Here is a 19,313-nt window from a genome sequence, read left to right as displayed (position 1 = left end):
CCACATTTATATGTGGGCACAATTTGCTCAAGTCCCCAATACAGATTCACTGCAGAACATAACATCTTACAGGTTTCCTTTTACTATTATATTTGCCCAATATTGGGTTACATTATAAAAATAATTTGTGCCATATCAGAACTCAGTTCCACACGCCGCTCCCCCCCACCATCACCACCACCACCCAAGTTAACTTGTACCTGAAAAGGGAGCCCTCATGGGAATGTATAAATACTAAGCACACCTACTCAGAATTTCAACATTTGCCCTGGGCACCCCTAAGAACAGAAAGGGATATGCAAATACATTTAAATCCAACTGTTTCCAGGTCCAGTCCCATGTGATTTATCTGAGCCGAAGAGCCTTGACCTCCATGCAGAGCCACCAGGCAGGACTCTGAGCTGTAGAGTAATGTGTGCACCCCGCCCCAGAGGAGCTCTGTCAGGCCCCCCACAAACTCCCCCTGCCAAGGCCTCCAGCCCAGGTAAACGAGCCGCTTTCCTTGGTTCTGGGTCACCGTTCTCAGAGCCACCCCACATTGAGAAAAACAAGTCTCCCTTTCCCCAAACACACAAAAATGGACAACGCCCACTTCCTAGTCCAGTAGAATCCTTTAATACAAGTCCATTGATCTAGGACAAATTGTCATTTTCAAGCAGTGGCACGCATATTTAAAAAAAACAAAAAGTAGCCCCAGCTGGTGTGCTCAGTGGTTAGAGGGTTGGCCTATGCATCAGAGGGCTGTGGATTCGATTGCCGGTTGGGGCACATGCAGGAGGCAGCCAACCAATGTTACTTTCTAACACTGATGTTTCTCTCCTCCTTTCTTCTCTCCCTCTTTCTGCCTCTCTCTCTAAATTCAATGCTGGTGGGGAAGGGGGGATACATGGCCTCAGGTGAAGAATTAAAACAAGTGAAAAATAAAACAAAAAGCAGAGCTGTTCTGGTTGAAATGGGTTTGGAAAACTCAGAGATCTGCCTCCTGGATTTCTCCCAAGGCTGTCCCCTACCCCAGGCCCCTGAACATGCCTCTTCATGCCTCAAATATTCTTTCACACCCCAACTTCTGCCCCAGCCTACCAACTTCACAAACTAGAGTTTGAAAACCAGAAACTGTGAGCCTCACAATAGTTAAAACCAAGCCTCTATACTGCTCCTGGGCATCATTACTCTTTACACAGACGGGAGCAAGAGATATTTCATGTGACTTAATTATAATTCTAATACAATTTTAGCATATGCAACCAAAGGATTTATTCAAAAGATGTACAACCTGATTTCCTGAAGGAAATTTGCTTTTAAGTAGTAATTAAGGATCTCTGTAATGAGTAAACAACGGAATTGCTCATACCTCTTCAATTGCTCTTGGCAATCCCTGAAAGGAAAAATTATGTAGAAGAAAATATCACATCACTCTTCCTAAAAAGTTGGTTGAAGATACAGTGTGGTGATTGTGGGGTGGAGGCGGGGGTTGGGGTAGAAGAGGGTATAGGGGGAATAAATGGTGATGGGGGGAAATGTTTTAATAAAGAAAAAAATCTGCCTTAACCGGTTTGGCTCAGTGGATAGAGCATCGGCCTGAGGACTGCAGGGTCCCAGGTTCGATTCCGGTCAAGGGCATGTACCTTGGTTGCAGACACATCCCCAGTAAGGGGTGTAAAGGAGGCAGCTGATCTGTTTCTCTCTCATCGATGTTCCTAACTCTCTATCCCTCTTCCTCTCCCTTCCTCTCTGTAAAAATCAATAAAATATATTTTAAGAAAGAAAGAAAAAAAAAATCAATTGAACAAAAAAAATTGTTGGTCAAAGATAAAAAATGAAACTGAACATGCCAGTTTAAGTAAGTAGCATTGCATGCATCATCTACTCATGTGGTTATATCGTATAGTCTCCCTGCCTCGGTTGGAATCCCAGCCACACCAACTACGTGAGATGCTGGCCAAGTTACCTAACCTCTCCACGCCTCCGTTTCCTCATCTGAAAGTAAGGACAGGAGCTGTACTTATTTCACAGCACTGCTGTGAAGATTTAATTAATATATTTTAAATATTTAATAATGGCATAATAATATTCATTCAATAAATGTGATCTCTATTAGTGTAATATTATTAATATTATTAGTAATAATATTATTTAACTGAATATTCATGATGGCATTTGAATATTCATTTGGGATCATTTTAGCCAAATTTGATACATAAACACATACAATCCCGTGAATACAATGAGAAAATTAAGAATGTAAGAGAAGCTGATAAGATCCTAAAGAAATTCCAGGTTTTTTCCTTAAGATAACTTCCTTTCTTTGTGTGTGGCTCAGTGGTTGAGCATCGACCTATGAACCAGGAGGTCACGGTTCAACTCCCAGTTGGGGCACATGCCTGGAGCTGCAGGCTCAATCCCCAGTAGGGGGCATGCAGGAAGCAGCCAATCAATGATTCTCATCATTGATGTTTCTGTCTCTCTCTCTCTCCCTCTCCCTTCCTCTCTGAAATCAATAAAAGTATTTTTTTTTAAATAAAATAGCCCTAACCGGTTTGGCTCGGTGGATGGAGAATCGGCCTATGAACTGAAGGGTCCCAGGTTTGATTCCGGTCAAGGGCATATACCTTGGTTGCAGGCACATCCCCAGTAGGAGGTGTGCAGCAGGAAGCTGATCAATGTTTCTCTCTCACCGATGTTTCTAACTCTCTATTCCTCTCCCTCCCTCTCTGTAAAAAATCAATAAAATATTTTTTAAAAAATAAAATAAAATAAAATAGGCCAATTTGTCAATTGGAGGCAATTCTGATTTTTTTTACATCATAATGGCCTTTGAACAGTCATAAGTATGTTTATTCTTTGTGCAATACGCTGTCCTTAAACATCATATTGCCTAATTTATTTTACATTTAGGGATGTTCCTTAAAATCAAAGAAAGTTGAACCTAAGGAGAAGCCCAGAGGGAGCCTATTATGCCAGGAGCCTAGCATGCCCAATTACCCGTATTCTTAGGATTTTGAGAGTCCCAGACACTCCTTTCAAAGTAATCTGGATCTTCAAATAAACGGTTTTGTTTTTGTTTCAACAAGAATCCCAAATTCATAAGGATGAAGGCACACATAAGCTTTAAAGCAAATACTACGTAAAAGCTACCTCACCAAAACCTTTAGAACCGAAGGCGCAGGGGAAATTCAGGAAACTCATGCCTTAATTTACAAACAAACAAACAACAAAAAAAAAAACCTTGAATATTCTAACTTATCAGTGCTAAGTAATAAAAAAAAGTTTACAGAAACCTCTAATGTTTTTGCTGTCGCCCACACTTTTGTTCCCGATAAATATCCAGGTATTTCTTACTGGGTTAACATTATCAAAGTACTTTGCAATCTTAAGGATATAAGAATAAATGTTTAAAATGTTCTGTGGTTTTCTCACTTTTTAAAACTGAGAGAGAAATCTCCACAACTGTTGGCTATCAAAGCGGTGGGTATGTATCTTTTATACAGATAGGTTCCTCTCTTGGAGGCTTCTCAGAAATCACTTCTGAAAATCATTTTGTCATGTTTCATTTTGTTAATGAATTTACACTAAAACTACATTAACTAAACACTTCAGTAAACTAGAATCCTTCTCTATTCCCTTTGAAAATTGAGTGGTGTTGCTATATCTGATGCTCCTCAAACTGCAATGCTATATTGGGCAATGGCTCAATACTACAATTTCTGAAAAAGATCTGAGAACAGATTTTTAAAACAGAAAAGTACCACAGCATGTTAGATCTTTATTTTCTCTTCCCCTAAGCTGCCATGATGGTTTTCATAAAATTATTCCATAGTTTCCTATAACTACTATACAAAGTTATAATTATGAGTTTACAGAAATAATCATAGGAGCTACCTTTAATTGAACACTTATTAGAGTCAGGTACTACACAAAACACTTGCACACACTATCTCATTTAATTCCTTCATTAAACATAAAGACAACTATCATTATTACCTTTTGGGACAGGAAGCAGCTCACCTTAGGGAGAGTAAAAGACTCGTCCAAGATTTCTCAGCGACTATGTGATGGAGGCAAGAGCCTAGGTCTGCCTGACTCCACAGCTCACACACTCCCGGCTGTGCCTCCTACATTATCTCTGAGTTTCTAGGAATCAACAGCCCAGTTCTTCCTCAACTGGAAGCCTTCAGGACATGAAACTCCATTGGGGGCTCAAGAAATGATTGTTTATTTGATTCATCAGGAGCTCTGCAAAAGCATGAGTTGAAAAACATAGTAGAGGAAACCCTATAATTGCCCTGTAGCTCAGAATTCATATATACTACTCTAGCAAGGTCACCTGTTAGGTTCGGTACCTTCTAGAATCGTAACAAATAAGTCATTTGTCAAAGAAATGATGAAAACAGATTAGAAGAACTCTACCATCTGCCAAAGAAATTAAACGGCAGGTATCCACAATGTATCAAACACCTAAAAAACTACCAGTTTGGAAATAGGAAGAAAACAAGCTTTGAAATCTTAAAACCATCATTTCAACTCAGGCTCTTTTGACCCTAGGTATGGTCATAAGAAAGTTGCTCAATCACTCCAGGTGTCCCTCTCATCCAAATAAAATGAGAAGTGTGTGTGTGTGTGTGTGTGTGTGTGTGTAAATGTATGTGTATTTATTTACTTAATCCATTACATAGTATATGTTCAATGGAGCCTGCAAGATATTACTGTGACTAACCAATGCATCAATTAAATTAAATATGCAATGCCAACATATGCTTGTTTAAACTATACTTTCAAACTTTAGTTTGGATTTATTAGAGTTAAGGTTGGGGTAGGATTAGGGTAGAGGCAAGGATCAGAGCTTAGTTCAGGGTTAGGGTTAAGGTTAGGGTTATGTTTTGAGTTAAAATTAGGTTAGGGTTAGGATGAGAGAGTTCAGGTTAAGGTTGAGGTTAACACTGAGTTTGTGATTAGTGTTAGTATTAGGATTTGAGTTAGCACTAAGGTTAGCATGTGGTTTTAAATTAGGGGTAGGTTTAGGTTTAGTGTAAGAGCTAGGGCTAGGGTTAAGTTTATGTTTTAGGGTTAGTGTTAGAATTTCATTTTGAGTTAGGTTTTGTGTGAAGGTTAGGGTTAGAGTTGTGGTTAGGGTTGAGTTTATAATTAGGGTTAAGGTTAGAGTAAGAGTTAGATTAGAGTTTATTGTTTGGATTTAAATTAGTGTTAGGTTTAGGTTAAGGGTTAGGTTTAGGGATGCTTAAGGGTTAGGATTAGGGTTCAGTATATGATTAGGTTCAGGGTTAGTGTTAGAGCAGAGTTAACTTCAAGGTTAGGGTTTGTTTTAAAATTAGATTAGGTCTAGGGTTAGCATTTGATTAAGAGCTAAATTAAAGTTACATTTAGAGTTAGCTTTAGGGTGAGGATTAAGTTTTTACTAAAGTTGGTGTTAAGGTTTGAGTTAGAATTATGGTTAGGATTAGAGTTAGCATTGAGTTTAGGGTTTGTGTTTAAATTAAGTTTAGGATTAATGTTAGAGTTAGGATAAGAGCTAAGGTAAGGTTTAGGTTTAGGTTAGGGTTAGGTTTTGAGTTATGTTTAGGTTTAAGGTTAGATTTAAAGTTAGGGTTATGGTGCGGAAAAACTAGTTAATGTGTAGTGTGACTATAATAAAGGAAAAACTCACAAAGAAACCGATAGATGTATAATGTTTACATTTTGACTTACTAAAAAATCCTTAAATAGGTTTTGAAAATGCGATATGCTATGACGTAACAGCATTTTGATGTTTACTAAGGACTGACAGCAAAGTGCTACATCTCTTCAAGCTTGTAATTTACCGCCTGTTCGGGTCTCTGCTTGTGCCAAACTAAATATACAGTATAAAGTCCCCACCAGAAACAATAGGGCACAGCTTCCTGCTCCGCTCGTTGGTTGAATGGGGCCAACTGAAGAAAGGGAAACTGGATTTTACTTAATCATCTAAATAACTGTTTTCTTCAATTTCTTAAATTAGAAGCTATTGGTGGGGGGGAGGAAATTAAAAGAAATTCCCCATGTAAACTATCAGGCCATTGGGGAAAATTCCACTTGAAGTTTCTACATTTGGCTCAAAAAAAAAAAAAGATTATTCTTATTAATGAACTGCTCAGAAAGTCAACTTTTCCAAGCGCCCAATTTCTGAGGCCTCAGAGTACTGTAAAATCTCTCTGCCTGAGAGGCACCAATTGTATTGTAGTATAAATGGTGGAGTGCTTCCTTCCAGCAGACACCACCCAAAACTCTTCTGAGGAGTGTTGTAATAGAGAACATGGAGAAATGGGATGAGAGATGGAAAAAGACGTGCCATGGAATCCACAGAAGGTTTCTGGGATTATTTATGGTGAAAGATATGATCATATGTTTATCCACGGACACTGGGTAATGTAAGTGATAGAGGAGATGACGTGCAGGAAAGGGACAATTCATCCATTGTGATAGAAGGGAATGAAATGAACTACTTATGAAGACACATGTAGAAGTTTGGGAGGTACTATAAAGAAAAGATGTAGTAGTTCTCTTCTGATTGCATCACTTTTGAGTGAAATAAGAAGGTAAAGGTGAGGAGAGAGGGGAAAGACTTGAGGAGAGAGGAGGTGTGAAATAGTCATCCCAGAAGTAAATATGTAGCATAGCTGGGTAAAGCTGGGAGAAATTTGAGAGAGGCAGTCATAAATTCTGAGTTAGGTTGTATTTATGTTTTCTTCTACCCATATCTATTGCTTGAGTGCAGGCATAGAATACTTTCCAGACATTTACATTCCATGCATTCAAGGTCTATGATCTTTCCGATATGGTTCAGCAAGAATAGAGGAGAGTGGACTGGGCCTCTTAACTAATTCCTAAGACCACCAGAGTCTTCCATCGTAGACCTTCATATCAAAACTCAGAAAACTCAAACTAGATACAAACAATAATTATTATATAAAATTAATTATAATTATCCTTGTATTCACCCATAGAAATATTTTCCAAATATATTTCTAAAATTGTAAACAGATCAGGTTCTACAAGTATATCTAGGACCTACCTTGGTATGCTAGCCTCATTCGAGCTACATTTGTATTTGTTCCTTAGTCATAGTGCTGAACTTTACCAAGAGAAAACAAATTAATTCTGGGCTCCTGAGGAAAGACCCTAGCAGATCTCCTCTTCTTACTAATAATAAAGCTGCAATCAACTAGATCAAATAAGCACATTATCCATTTTATATCACTGGGACAATTCAAGCCGAAGACGTACATTTGTGTCTTCAAAAAACAAAAGCACGCACATGCGCACACGTGCACACACACACAGACACTTATATCTTTTAACTACAATTACAAAAGCCAAAGATTGTAAATTTCTTTTCACATCACAATGAAGTAATTTAGAAAACAACCAAGATGCCAGAGCTCTGGTGCAAACACCAGAGTGGATAACTGAAGTCTTTACAAAACTTTTAAAAAATACATTCTATTTTTTAAAATAAGTGAAAGATAAACTGTAAACCTTATACTTGAACACATACATGAACCCCTCGCTATGTAACGTGAGTAGGAATTACACTGTAAAACCTTCCAACTCATAAATGCTTTCTCCATACACATCAAAAAGTGAAGCCGGATGCATATAAGCCAAACCAATGGACATGGACAACAGGGGGATGAGAGCATGAGTGGGGGGGGGGAGGGGGAATGGGAGTTTAATGGGGGGGATGAGGACATATTTGTAATACCTTAACTAATAAAGAATTTTTTTAAAAAAGAAAAAAAAGTGAAGCCGAGACAGACATTATTTGAGATGAATTCCCAAGGGTTCTAGCATTGTCCTCTGTTAAAAATGCCCTTGACAGGGATTTCCATTATTAACGATGAGCATAAATTAATTAGCTGATGAGACCCCTTAGCTAGGAGCCAGTTTGGTGGAGCAGGGGTGGGGTGGAGTAGAAGGAGGAAACTGGAATCACACACTCTCCTATCAAAGGTAGCAGGGTCTGAAAGAAAACTCCACAAGGAGGCAGGAGGTCAGAGTTGGAGTCCATCTAACCAATCTAAGTACAAGATGTCTTACCTGAAAAATGAGAAGGCTGAATTTGACCATCTCTAACTAGTCCAAAAGACCACTTTTGTGACAGGAGGTAGGTTTGGCTAAAAGGGTAGGAGCAAACGCAAAAGGCTAAGGAGACGGGAAGCAAAATGGAACCCATGGTGGTCACAAAACCACGTTGGGAGAAAAGAGGGAAGGAACCAAAGAAAACATCTCCACACTGTAACTCTGCCAAGAGATTAACTAAATGTGTTCAAAAGAGAGATCGCGGTTCTACAGGAAAATCATAGTGATGTCTCAGGCATAAAGACCATAAACAGAAATAGAGAGAGAATTGTGGAATCATATTGGGTCACCACTTTCTTCAGATCTGTATTAAAAAACTGAAATGAAACTAGTTTTGCCCGAGGAAATACTGTTCTTAAAACTAAAAGGATGATTAGCAGTGTTGATGGGTTTCCCGACAAATGGAAAATGCTGACTTTTATGAGTTCTGTTAAGAACACTAGCACTAAAATGACTATAGCAAAGTTCACTCCCTTATTCAACAGAAATTTTATAATATCTAGTATGTGCTTCTACTAGGTATGAAAAAGGACACCATGAAAAAGACACCGCTACTCTTAAACTTACAACATAATGCGGAAGATATGACAAATACATTAGCAAATACAATGAGATATAATACAACTGGGTTAAGCAAAGGTTAGGGATTTGGAAGAAGAGTTGGAGTTTTTTGTTTTTATTTTTGAAAGATCACAGTTCCTTCCCACTTCATTCACACTAGCCAAAGTCAAGAATTTCTAAGGACAAGTTTAGACACTTAATAAAGAACAGCAGTTCCTGAACCATCTGCTTTGCTCAAAAATGAAGATCTGTCACAGGCAAATTTTCATTTTACTCCAACCCTGTGAGAATATTATTGTCAACTGGGGTAGGTAACATTTGGTTTATAAGTGACATAGTGAACAAACCACACTTTCTCAAATGGCTACAATTAGTGCCTCTTTTGGGTGAAAAAAGAAAAAAATAAAGCAAACCATCCTGAGTCCAATAGTTACTCACTTTCAGCAAGTTTCTTTGATCCATTTAAGTGTCCTGTTACTAATCTTCTGATGAAGAAATGTGGAAAACACTGCTTTTACAGTGAACAACAGAACCTTGTTATAGTTAGACAAAGATATATGACAGAATATTCTGAATGTTTTTTTAAGGAAATCATTTCACAAACTCATACCATACAAAATTGCAGGTTATAGTAGCCCAACACTATATTCTTGTTGTATTCTTACCTGGTAGGGAACAATACTGCCATGAGCTGTGCCCCAACGTTTCGCTTCTTTTTGGCCAATAAGGTAATTAGCAGCTACTTGGGTTAAACATGCCACCTATCAGAAGAAAAAGAAAAAAAAAAAAGCCAGTGTATCTATACTCACTCATTGACAAAAGGTTATAATATGAAAGTTCTGATTTGATTTCACTTAATGTCATTGCAGAAGATAAGAGAGAAAAAAAGAAACTCCCAACAGGTTAGAAAATATGCAGGCATCACCTTTCATCATACAAAGCAAGGAAGAGCAGTGTTATGTTAGTGCATGAGTAATGGTCACTTGAGAAGTATAAATACAGAAACACTTAGCTCCTGAAAAGATCACCTGAAGGCAGAAGTTGCCCCAGCAGGTGGAACCTGGTCAAGCTTTTAGCATCAAAGCCTGAGCAAAATAAATCAGCAATCATACATTCCCTTCCCCGCTCCTCCGGCCCTTTTACTTTCCATCAAGATGACACAAAATGAGACTGTATCATCACTGAGCAGGTGAACCAAAGTCAGGAGGCACATCCCTCTAAACTTGTCATTACAGATATAGATAAACAAACTAACTAGCCTCTACTTTGTTTTTAAGTCCGTTTAGTCAAGTTTTCTGTTCCTTGCTGCCTAAAGCATTTTTACTAACACAGAGAATCAGGATTATTTATTGATTTTTTATTCAGCGTGAATCACCCTCATTTAAACAAAAAGTACTGTAACTTTCCCAACTTGCTTCTGGCCTCATTATTATACTTATTTCCATGTTCAAGAAGCATAGTTCTATTAAAGGGGTTATCTAAAACTGACTCGTGCAACATTTCATACGCAGGTCTTGAAAACCCACAATAATCCAACTCCATATAAGGATAGCATGAAGATAATAACTTGCTCCCTGGAGATCTGTCCCAAGAAACTATGTTCCAGTGAGACGCCATGCCTTTGAGGGCCCAGAACTATGGAAAGGAGGTGACCTAATAATTTTTCAGTTTCCAGAAAAAAAGGCATCTTGACTTCTAACATCATCAAGACAGAGCATGGGCTTGCTTTCCCCATTATAAATCATCAGATGTGACTAGCAATCTATCAAGCCAGCAAGTCAAATATATTCCACATTGAGGCTGACTCCTGCGACAACTCAACGGGTGACTTTTCAAGGCTCGGTGCCACAACCTGTGACTGCCTCTGCCTGGTGCCTCCTACCAGGGCCATCAATAGGGCTCGGCCTGAATGAATCCCCTTGCAGCGGCAGCCATTCTCCTTTAGCGTATTCTTGGGATTTACACTGACTTTTATGTTCATTTACTGCTCTGTTGAAATTGGAACTGCCTTATGGCAGCTGGTTCGGCTGTACTGCCCAGGTGGCAAAACTAATAAACTTTGAGTCATCCACTTCTGGACCTCCATCTGGTCTTGGGCATTTGAACCATGGAGCATTCCAGGGCTGCCTGGGGCTGCCTAATGTTAATCACCATTTCACAGATCACTTCTGTGTATTTCAAAATGGAAAACCAAATCAACATTTTGTAGTAAAAATGCACTGGATGGGAAGTCCGGGTTCATGGTTTCTCATTTCAGTCTACCTCTAAATAGTTGTACCACTGTAGGTATATAATTTAACTACTTTGATTTTTCAGGTACATTCTCTGTATATTTGGCATTTGACCCAAACCAATTTTCAATTTTTTAAGCTTTTTATAAAAGAGCAGAACTCCTATATCGAACCACATAATACAGGAAATCCTAATATATAGGGTGTCTCAAAAAAATGAATACACACTTTGAATAATTATGAAGGCACTGTTTATTACAATACATTTCATTTTCAAAATTGAGCATTAGCTGTTAAAGTGGGTATACATTTTTGGGGACAACCTCTATATGCACATAATACCCAACGTGCTCTGACTGACGCAGAGGCAGACCTGCAATGCCACCCTGCGCAACATGAACACAGAACACAATTTGCAAAATAGTAAATAGTCTTAATTTTGCTTCCAAGTTCTCTACACTTCTGACCCTATTCTTCTTCTTAAAAGTCTGGCAGGTAAAAGATAGCAGGGATGCAATAGTAATTTTCCTGTAAAATTGAGGAAATTTTCTCCAGTCTAAGGTTTTTCTATTTTCTTACCTATAAGAAAGGATCTTCGTTAATCTAGCTATGTTGTTGTTGTTGTTGTTTGGGGCGGGGGGAGGGGAGGGGGATGGATCAGGGGGAGGTTGTTTCTTTCAAATACATTAGGTTCAAACATCCTCTAAGGTGCTCTGCTGCTACTGGAGGCAAAGAATCTATAATAACAAAAGCGTAATATGCTAATTAGACCAGATGTCCTTCCGGATGACCTTCTGGACTAAGCCGAGGCTGCAAGGGAAGCCCCGGTCCCAGGTGCCAGAGGGAAGCCGATGGTGGCAGCTGGGGGAAGGAAGGCCTACTCTTGCACAAATTTCGTGCATCAGGCCTCTAGTTCACATTAATAAAAGTAATTCTTTGCAAACAATTAATCACAACAGGCTTAGTATTCCCACTTCTCTAATCTCAAGGTCAACTGATAATTAATACATCCACATCAGCAAGGCCTGCATGAGATAGTGGGCTGACTGGATGATCACAGGTTAGTCTTAAATCCTAGACTGACCCGAGACAACTGCGAAGGGTATGCATGGGGTGGACTGTACCTGGCTATCTTGCCCACTACCTCATTCTTTCTTCTCAATTTTGGCTTCTGTGTTTCTGTCCCCACCTTGATAGCTGTCTTTGACAACTATTTAATAAAAGCAGCCCCATTTAGAGTCAGTTTGAATAAAGAGTCAGAACTCATCTCACAGACTGTTTCTAAATGGAATACTATATCCATTTTCTCCACACAGTGCTGACTCATGAAAACAGCGAACATTTCAGAACTAGCGTGCTCCCACTGGGCAAACAGATTAAATAAGATTTGAAGCCAGATGTCATCCAAAAAGAAAGTATGATTTATCAGTAAATACTCAGAGGCAAAGTTGGAGGGAAATGAATTATACTTTGAAAAAAGAGAGCACTGGGCTAAACTTAGTAACCCAATGTTTAAAAGGGGTATTACGGATCTGAAAGTAATCTACTATTCAGAAGGATTTTTTTAAGGCAGGAGAAAGGGGAGAAAGTCAACAGCTATGATGTGATTATTTATTAAAAAAACAAAAAACAAAAAAAAAAAACAGAGGCTTCCTGGCAATTAATGACAAATTTTGCAAAACTCAAATGAACATAGGATGTGACTTTTTGGTTAATAAGTACATACTGTATATCCATTCTAAATATTGCATTATATCATTATTTTCATCGTCTAAACTTAGGCTCATTATTTCATCATGTGGATGCTATATAATTTACTCAGAATGTTGCCTTTATGTGGTTTCATCTAAACAAAACAAAAAAAAGCCATCTTTGATTTAATAATAATCATTCTGACAGCAAAACTATTATTTTAGATAACATAGTGGATCCTAATATTCTTTGTTTCTGACCAGAAAACCAGTGGGGTGGTCAAAGTGGATCTCCAAGGGCAGAGTCCCTAAAGGATTGAGTAAGAAGACACACAATTATTTCCCAAAGCAGCTTCAAGATATCAGTCACCACATGTTTCACTCCTACCAAATGAGGATCAAGCTGCAATAATAGAATCTTTCATCTCCAAAAGGACAACCAAGTATGACAGGCAAATTGGGGAAAACAAGACTAGAACTATGGTCCATTGCATCAAAATGGGTAATTTCACCATCTGCAAAACCCACTCTCTTGCATATATTTTGGCCTGTAACTAAACTGTGGACTAAACCCCAGCCATGCTTCATTTCTGCATTTGCCCATATCTCTATCCAGTCTTCAAAGTCCATTTCAATGTGATCTTATCCATTAAGTTCTCCCATCACTGAAGCACAAAAATATTTTCCCTGCCTCTGAACAAATACGGTATGAGACCTTAATTTGCCTGACTCCTGCTACACTTTCACAGTCAACCTTGTACTACAATTCGAATTATAACATGGAAAAGCTAGAAAGACCTAGATCAGTGATGGAGAACCTTTTGAGCCCGGCATGTCAGCATTTTGAAAAACCCTAACTTAACTCTGGTGCCATGTCACATATAGAAATTTTTTGATATTTGCAACCATCGTAAAACAAAGACTTATATTTTTGATATTTATTTTATATATTTAAATGCCATTTAACAAAGAAAAATCAACCAAAAAAATGAGTTCTCGTGTCACCTCTGACACGCGTGTCATAGGTTCGCCATCACTGACCTAGATCAATAGTATCTAAACCTAGCTGTGCCGTACAATCACATGGGGATTTCTCCAAATCTGCTGAATCAGACTCTTCAAGGATGGAGCCTGGGGAAAATAATTTAACCAATGGACTATTAACTGTAAACAAGCCTGAGGAAAGTCTAGTCAAATTCCTTAATATTACAGATTAGAGGCCCAGTGCATGAATTCGTGCATGGGTGGCGTCTGGCCAGCCCACCCTGATCGGGGCAGTCAGGCCATGCTGGCTGGGGGAAAGGATGGGGGAAGTTGGCCAGCTGGCCCCGCCACCTGGTCGAACTCCCAGTGGAACTCCCGGACTAGGGGACAATTTGCATATTAGCCTTTTATTATATAGGATAGCTAAATAAAGGAATAGTGCCTTTCTCCATGTTACAACATTATTTAGCATCTTATCCTATCATTCCTTTTATACTGGGAACTATTTCAGGGTAAAAATTATGTATTATAAAACCTTTGTACCTTCTCACAGCACCTAACATGGAGCTTGCACACTAATTTTTTAACACATGAATGACTAATTACTGTTGTCTTACTTATTCAACAAATACTAAGTGCTGCTTTGTGTAAGGCATTATGCTAGGTACTGGGTATACATAAGTAAATGCAAAAGACATTATCCTGCCCCCCTTGGACTTATTAAAACTGATATGGGGAAAGGAGTTGGAAGAGAACTTTAAAAACAAAGAGAATAACATGTGTGAAAGCCCTAATGCTGGAAAGTGGTTAGCATGAGGGCTGGGGCAGGCGGGGGGAGAACCTGACAGTAGACCAATGTAACTGAAGCGTTCCAAGAACGAAATAGGGAATGAAATTGGAGAGGCTGACAGAGGCCAAATCATGCTAGCCCTTGCAGATCATGGTAAAATGTGGAGAGCGGCTATAGCGTTTGGACAGGTTCAGGCCTCGGACTAATGAGAAGGCATGGTCCTCTCGTGGCAAAGCCACGTGCAGGTCCCAGCTTGGAGGGCAAAGCGCTCCCAGCACAATTATAGCCAAAGGCTATGGTTGTTAGCTTGACATTATAGTCTGAACCTGTGGTCCCAGGTGGCTGACTGAGGTAGGCTGTGGGAGGTGCAGCAAGTGCTGCCAACACAGAGCTTAATAGAGTTCTCAGGTGCATGTAATCAAGTAGATTCAAAACTCACGAGAACATTGTAAACATCTTGACCATGCCCTTGCTTTGCCTTGTGGGATCTGACTATAAAATAAAGACTCGGCTTACAGGCAGTGGCACTGTCTCTCCAGCGGAGAACAGTATCGCACCTGGCCCCAACTGTATTCTCTTGTCTGTTTTCTTTAATCCTTCACCACCCCCCCTTAGGTTCACCACTGGCAGATTTTTGGCTGAATATTGGGTAAGCTATTAAGATATTAACAGAAAGGAACCAAGATGGCAGCACAGGTAAACACCTGAACTTGCTGCCTCACACAACCACATCAAAACTACAACTAAAAGACAAAACAAATATCATCCAGAACCACGGGAAGGCTGGCTGAGTGGAAGTCCGACAACTAGAGGGAAAGAGAAAAGCACATCTAGACTGGTAGGAGGTGCAGCGGTGCAAAAGAGCGGAGGTACAGAGGCGCGCGAAACGGGCTGGCAACTGGTTACGCTGTGGTCTTTTTCAATCGGGAGTGAGATACAAACTCCCGACTGCTCTGAAATCCAGTTCCGGGCAAGACTCTGGACTCACATGGGGAGAAACTGGACTGTCTGGCATTGGGCGGGAAAACAAGGGCGGCTTTCCCTCAGAGGTGCTTGCAGCATTCATTGCTCCTGCACAGGGCCGTGGGACATAGAAACCCAGGGACCTATCTGGGGCAGGGCCGACAGGCAACCATTGCTATTTGCACCACCCTGTGATTCCCTGAGACCCCACCCCACCCAATTCACAACCCCACCCAAGCTGTGCACAGAGGCTTTTGCATATGAATGGCCTGGCCTTTTGCAAACTAAAACATGAAACACTGCAGCTGGGTCAAAGAACCCCAGAGCTTCCAAAAGAAGGCCTAAAGTTCCTCAGCAGCCTGCATTGCTTCACAGCTGTGCCTCATCTAGGCACCTCCAAACCCCAAACAAAGAGGAGGAATCTGCATATCTCTCTGTAGCTCTTGCTGGGTGGCCTCAGGCAGTGGTTTACTTTGCACCTCCTTGGAGATCCAAGAGCCAGTGTACCCAGTGGTCAGAGTGAGACCACACCAGATTACAACTCTTCAGATCCATAAGAGAAACACTCAGGACAGACTCAGTGAACACCAAAGCCCCACTGAAGCAAGTCCTGCCATATAAGGGTGTTTCCAGCACAGCAGTTCTACCATTGTAGACACAACTGGTCCCCACAGCCAATTGGTCTGGAGGTTAATTCCTCCCAGTGATACCAACAGCAATCAACGCTTAACTACAACAAGACTGTGCACACAGCCCACAAAGGGGTGCACCAAGAGTGTCCACCTCAGGTGACTGGGGAGGCTGAGCCACTGGGCCCTATCGGGAACCTAGCAAACAAAACCACTCTATCAACACAGGGAAGCAGCCAAAATGTGGAGACAAAGAAATATGTCACAAATGAAAGAAATGGAGGAAAGCAAACTACTGGATATAGAGTTCAAAACCACAGTTATAAGGTTACTCAAGAATCTTCTAGAAAGCTACGAGAAATTTAGTGAGACCCTCAAGGATATGAAAAAGGACCAATTAGAAATTAAGCACACACTGACTGAAATAAAGAATAATATACAGAGATCCAAAAGCAGACTAGAGGATCCCAAGAATAAAGTCAAAGATTTGAAATAAGAAGCAAAAACACCCAGCTGGAAAAGAAAAAAGAAAAAAGAATTTAAAATATGAAGACAGTGTAAGGAACCTCTGGGACAACTTCAAGCGTACCAACATCTGAATTATGGGGGTGCCAGAAGAAGAGAGAGAGCAAGATATTGAAAACCTATTTGAAGAAATAATGACAGAAAACTTCCCCTACCTGGTGAAAGAAATAGGCTTACAAGTCCAGGAAGCACAGAGAACCCCAAACAAGAGGAACCCAAAGAGGACCACACCAAGACACATCATAATTAAAATGCCAAGAGCAAAAGACAAAGAGAGACTCTTAAAAGTAGCAAGAGAAAAGCAGTTAGTTACCTGCCAGGGCGTGCCCATAGGACTGTCAGCTATTTCTCAACAGAAACTATTCAGGCCAGAAGGCAGTAGCAAGAAATATTCAAAGTGATGAATGGCAAGAACCTACAACCAACATTACTCTACCCAGCAAAGCTATCATTTAGAATTGAAGGTCAGATAAAGATAGCTTCACAGATAAGAACAAGCTAAAGGAGTTCATCACCACCAAACCAGTATTATATGAAATGCTTAAGGGTATTCTTTAAGAAGAGGAAGAAGAAGAAAAAGGTAAAGATAAAAATTATGAACAACAAAGTGACAACAAATACATATCTATCAACAAGTGAATCTAAAAATCAAGTGAATAAAAAATCTGATGAACAGAATAAACTGGTGAATATAATAGAATCAGGGGCACAGAAAGGGAGTGGACTGACAATTCTCAGGGGGAAGGGGATGTGGGGAGTGCAGGAAGAGATTGGACAAAAATCGAACACCTATGGACAAGGACATGGGGTGGGGTGGGAACCGGGTAGAGGGGAGCTATGGGGAGAAAAAAGAGAAACAACTGTAATAACCTGAACAATAAAGACTTATTTTTTAAAAAAAGACATTAACAGAAAAAAGAAAGTCAGAGAAACAAACAAGTTGAAAGGAAAGGAAAATAAGAGTCCACATTTGAATATTTTGAAATGGAGAAGCCTGCAAGACAATCAATTAGGCTGGAGTCATCAAAATATAGAACATACATAAAGTCATCCCTTAAGGCAGTAGTGCTCAACCTTCTGGCCCTTTAAATACAGTTCCTCATGTTGTGACCCCAAACCATAAAATTATTTTTTTTTTTTCATATATTTTTTTTTATTATTAGTTAAGGTATTACAAATGTGTCCTCATCCCCCCCTTTAACCCCCAACCTCCCCCCCACACACACACATAAAATTATTTTCATTGCTACTTCATAACTGTAATTTTGCTACTGTTATGAATCGTAATGTAAATATCTGATATGCAGGATGGTCTTAGGCAACCCCTGTGAAAGGGTCGTTCGACCCCCAAAGGGGTCGCGACCCACAGGTTGAGAACCACTGCCTTAAGAGGAAATGTAGAGATAAACTAAGAGAAGAAATCAGAAGTAATATAAAACAAAAGAAGATAAGTCTCCATGTCAAAACAGCCTGTCCACTAATCACAGGTATGGTCAATGATGTAGGTACAAACTACTAGCACCAATTTAAATACCCCAAACAGGGCATAGGTTAAATAAGATATGATATTTATATATAGTGGAAGACAAAGTAGGCACTGAAAATAATACAACAGAAGAATGCAGCTTTATTTAAGAAAATGTTGACTACTCTCTTTTTTAAAAAAAAAATTTTATTTTAGAAAGTGGTGAAAGGATGAAGAGATTAGAAGTTTTAGATTTATAGAAAAATTACCAAGATAGTACAGAAAGTTCCCATATATCCCACTCCCAGTTCCCCTATTACTAACATATTAGTGTGACACATATTTAAAGAACCAATATTGATAAACATAATGATTAGCCCTGGTGGTTGCACTCAGTTGGTTGAGTGGTGGGTGTCCCCTGTACCAAAGGGTCAACGGTTCAATTCCCAGTCAGGGCACATGCCCAGAGTGCATGTTCGGTCCCCAGTCAGGGTGCATGCGGGAGGCAGCCGATCAATGTTTTCTCTCTCCTCCCTTCTCCTTCCTTCCTCCTCCCTCCTCCCTCCTCTCTCTTCTCTTCTCTTCTCTTCTCTTCTCTTCTCTTCTCTTCTCTTCTCTTCTCTTCTCTTCTCCTCTCTTCTCCTCTCTCTCTCTCTCTCTCTCTCTCTCTCTCTCTCTCTCTCCTCTCCTCTCCTCTCCTCTCCTCTCCTCTCCTCTCCTCTCCTCTCTCTCCCCCCCACCATGCCCCTCCCCTTCCCTACCTTCCTCTCTCTAAATTCAATAAAAACATATTTTTAAACTGTTAATGATTATAATCCAGATGTTCAGATTTCCTTAGTTTTTACTTGATGTCCTTTTTCTGTTCCACAATACCATCCAGGTTAACTAATACATTATATGTAGTTATTGGCTCCTTAGCCTCCTGTGGCTGTAACAGTTTATCATGCATTCCTTGTTTTTGATGACCTTGACAGTTTTGAGGAGTAGTAATGAGGTATTTTGCAGAAAGTTCCTCAACTGGGAATTTTTAAATGTTTTTCCCATAATTAGACTGGGATCATGGGGTTTTGGAATGAAGACCACAAAAGTAAGCACCATTTTCAACACATCATATCAAAGGCATAGACTATCGACATGATTTATCACTTTCGGTGTTGAACTTGATCACCTGGGTGAGGCCATGTTTATCAGGTTTCTCCCCTGTAAACTTACTCTCTTTTTCTCCACTTAAGAGGTGGGCGACTATGATCCTCCTTCTAGAGCAGGGGTCCTCAAACTTTTTAAACAGGGGCCAGTTCACTGTCCCTCAGACCATTGGAGGGCCGGACTATAGTTTAAAAAAAACTATGAACAAATTCCTAT

At 39.8% G+C, this 19,313-nt stretch overlaps 1 protein-coding gene across 3 annotated transcripts in view; it reads right to left on the bottom strand.

Moving 5' to 3' along the window:
- SUGCT (succinyl-CoA:glutarate-CoA transferase) overlaps window positions 1-19,313 on the bottom strand; it is a 554,158-nt gene that overhangs the window by 436,230 nt on the left and 98,615 nt on the right. For all 3 annotated transcript variants that reach the window (XM_081101832.1, XM_081101833.1, XM_081101831.1), the window contains one exon: window positions 9,339-9,434. In XM_081101832.1, coding sequence (XP_080957958.1) covers window positions 9,339-9,434 — 96 coding nt within the window. The remainder of the gene's footprint in view (window positions 1-9,338; window positions 9,435-19,313) is intronic.

The sequence above is a fragment of the Myotis nattereri genome, assembly GCF_964212035.1.
Source record: "Myotis nattereri genome assembly, chromosome: 11".
Taxonomy (NCBI): domain Eukaryota; kingdom Metazoa; phylum Chordata; class Mammalia; order Chiroptera; family Vespertilionidae; genus Myotis; species Myotis nattereri.
Note: the sequence above shows the minus strand (reverse complement) of the source record. Positions and strands in the feature narration are given on the sequence as shown.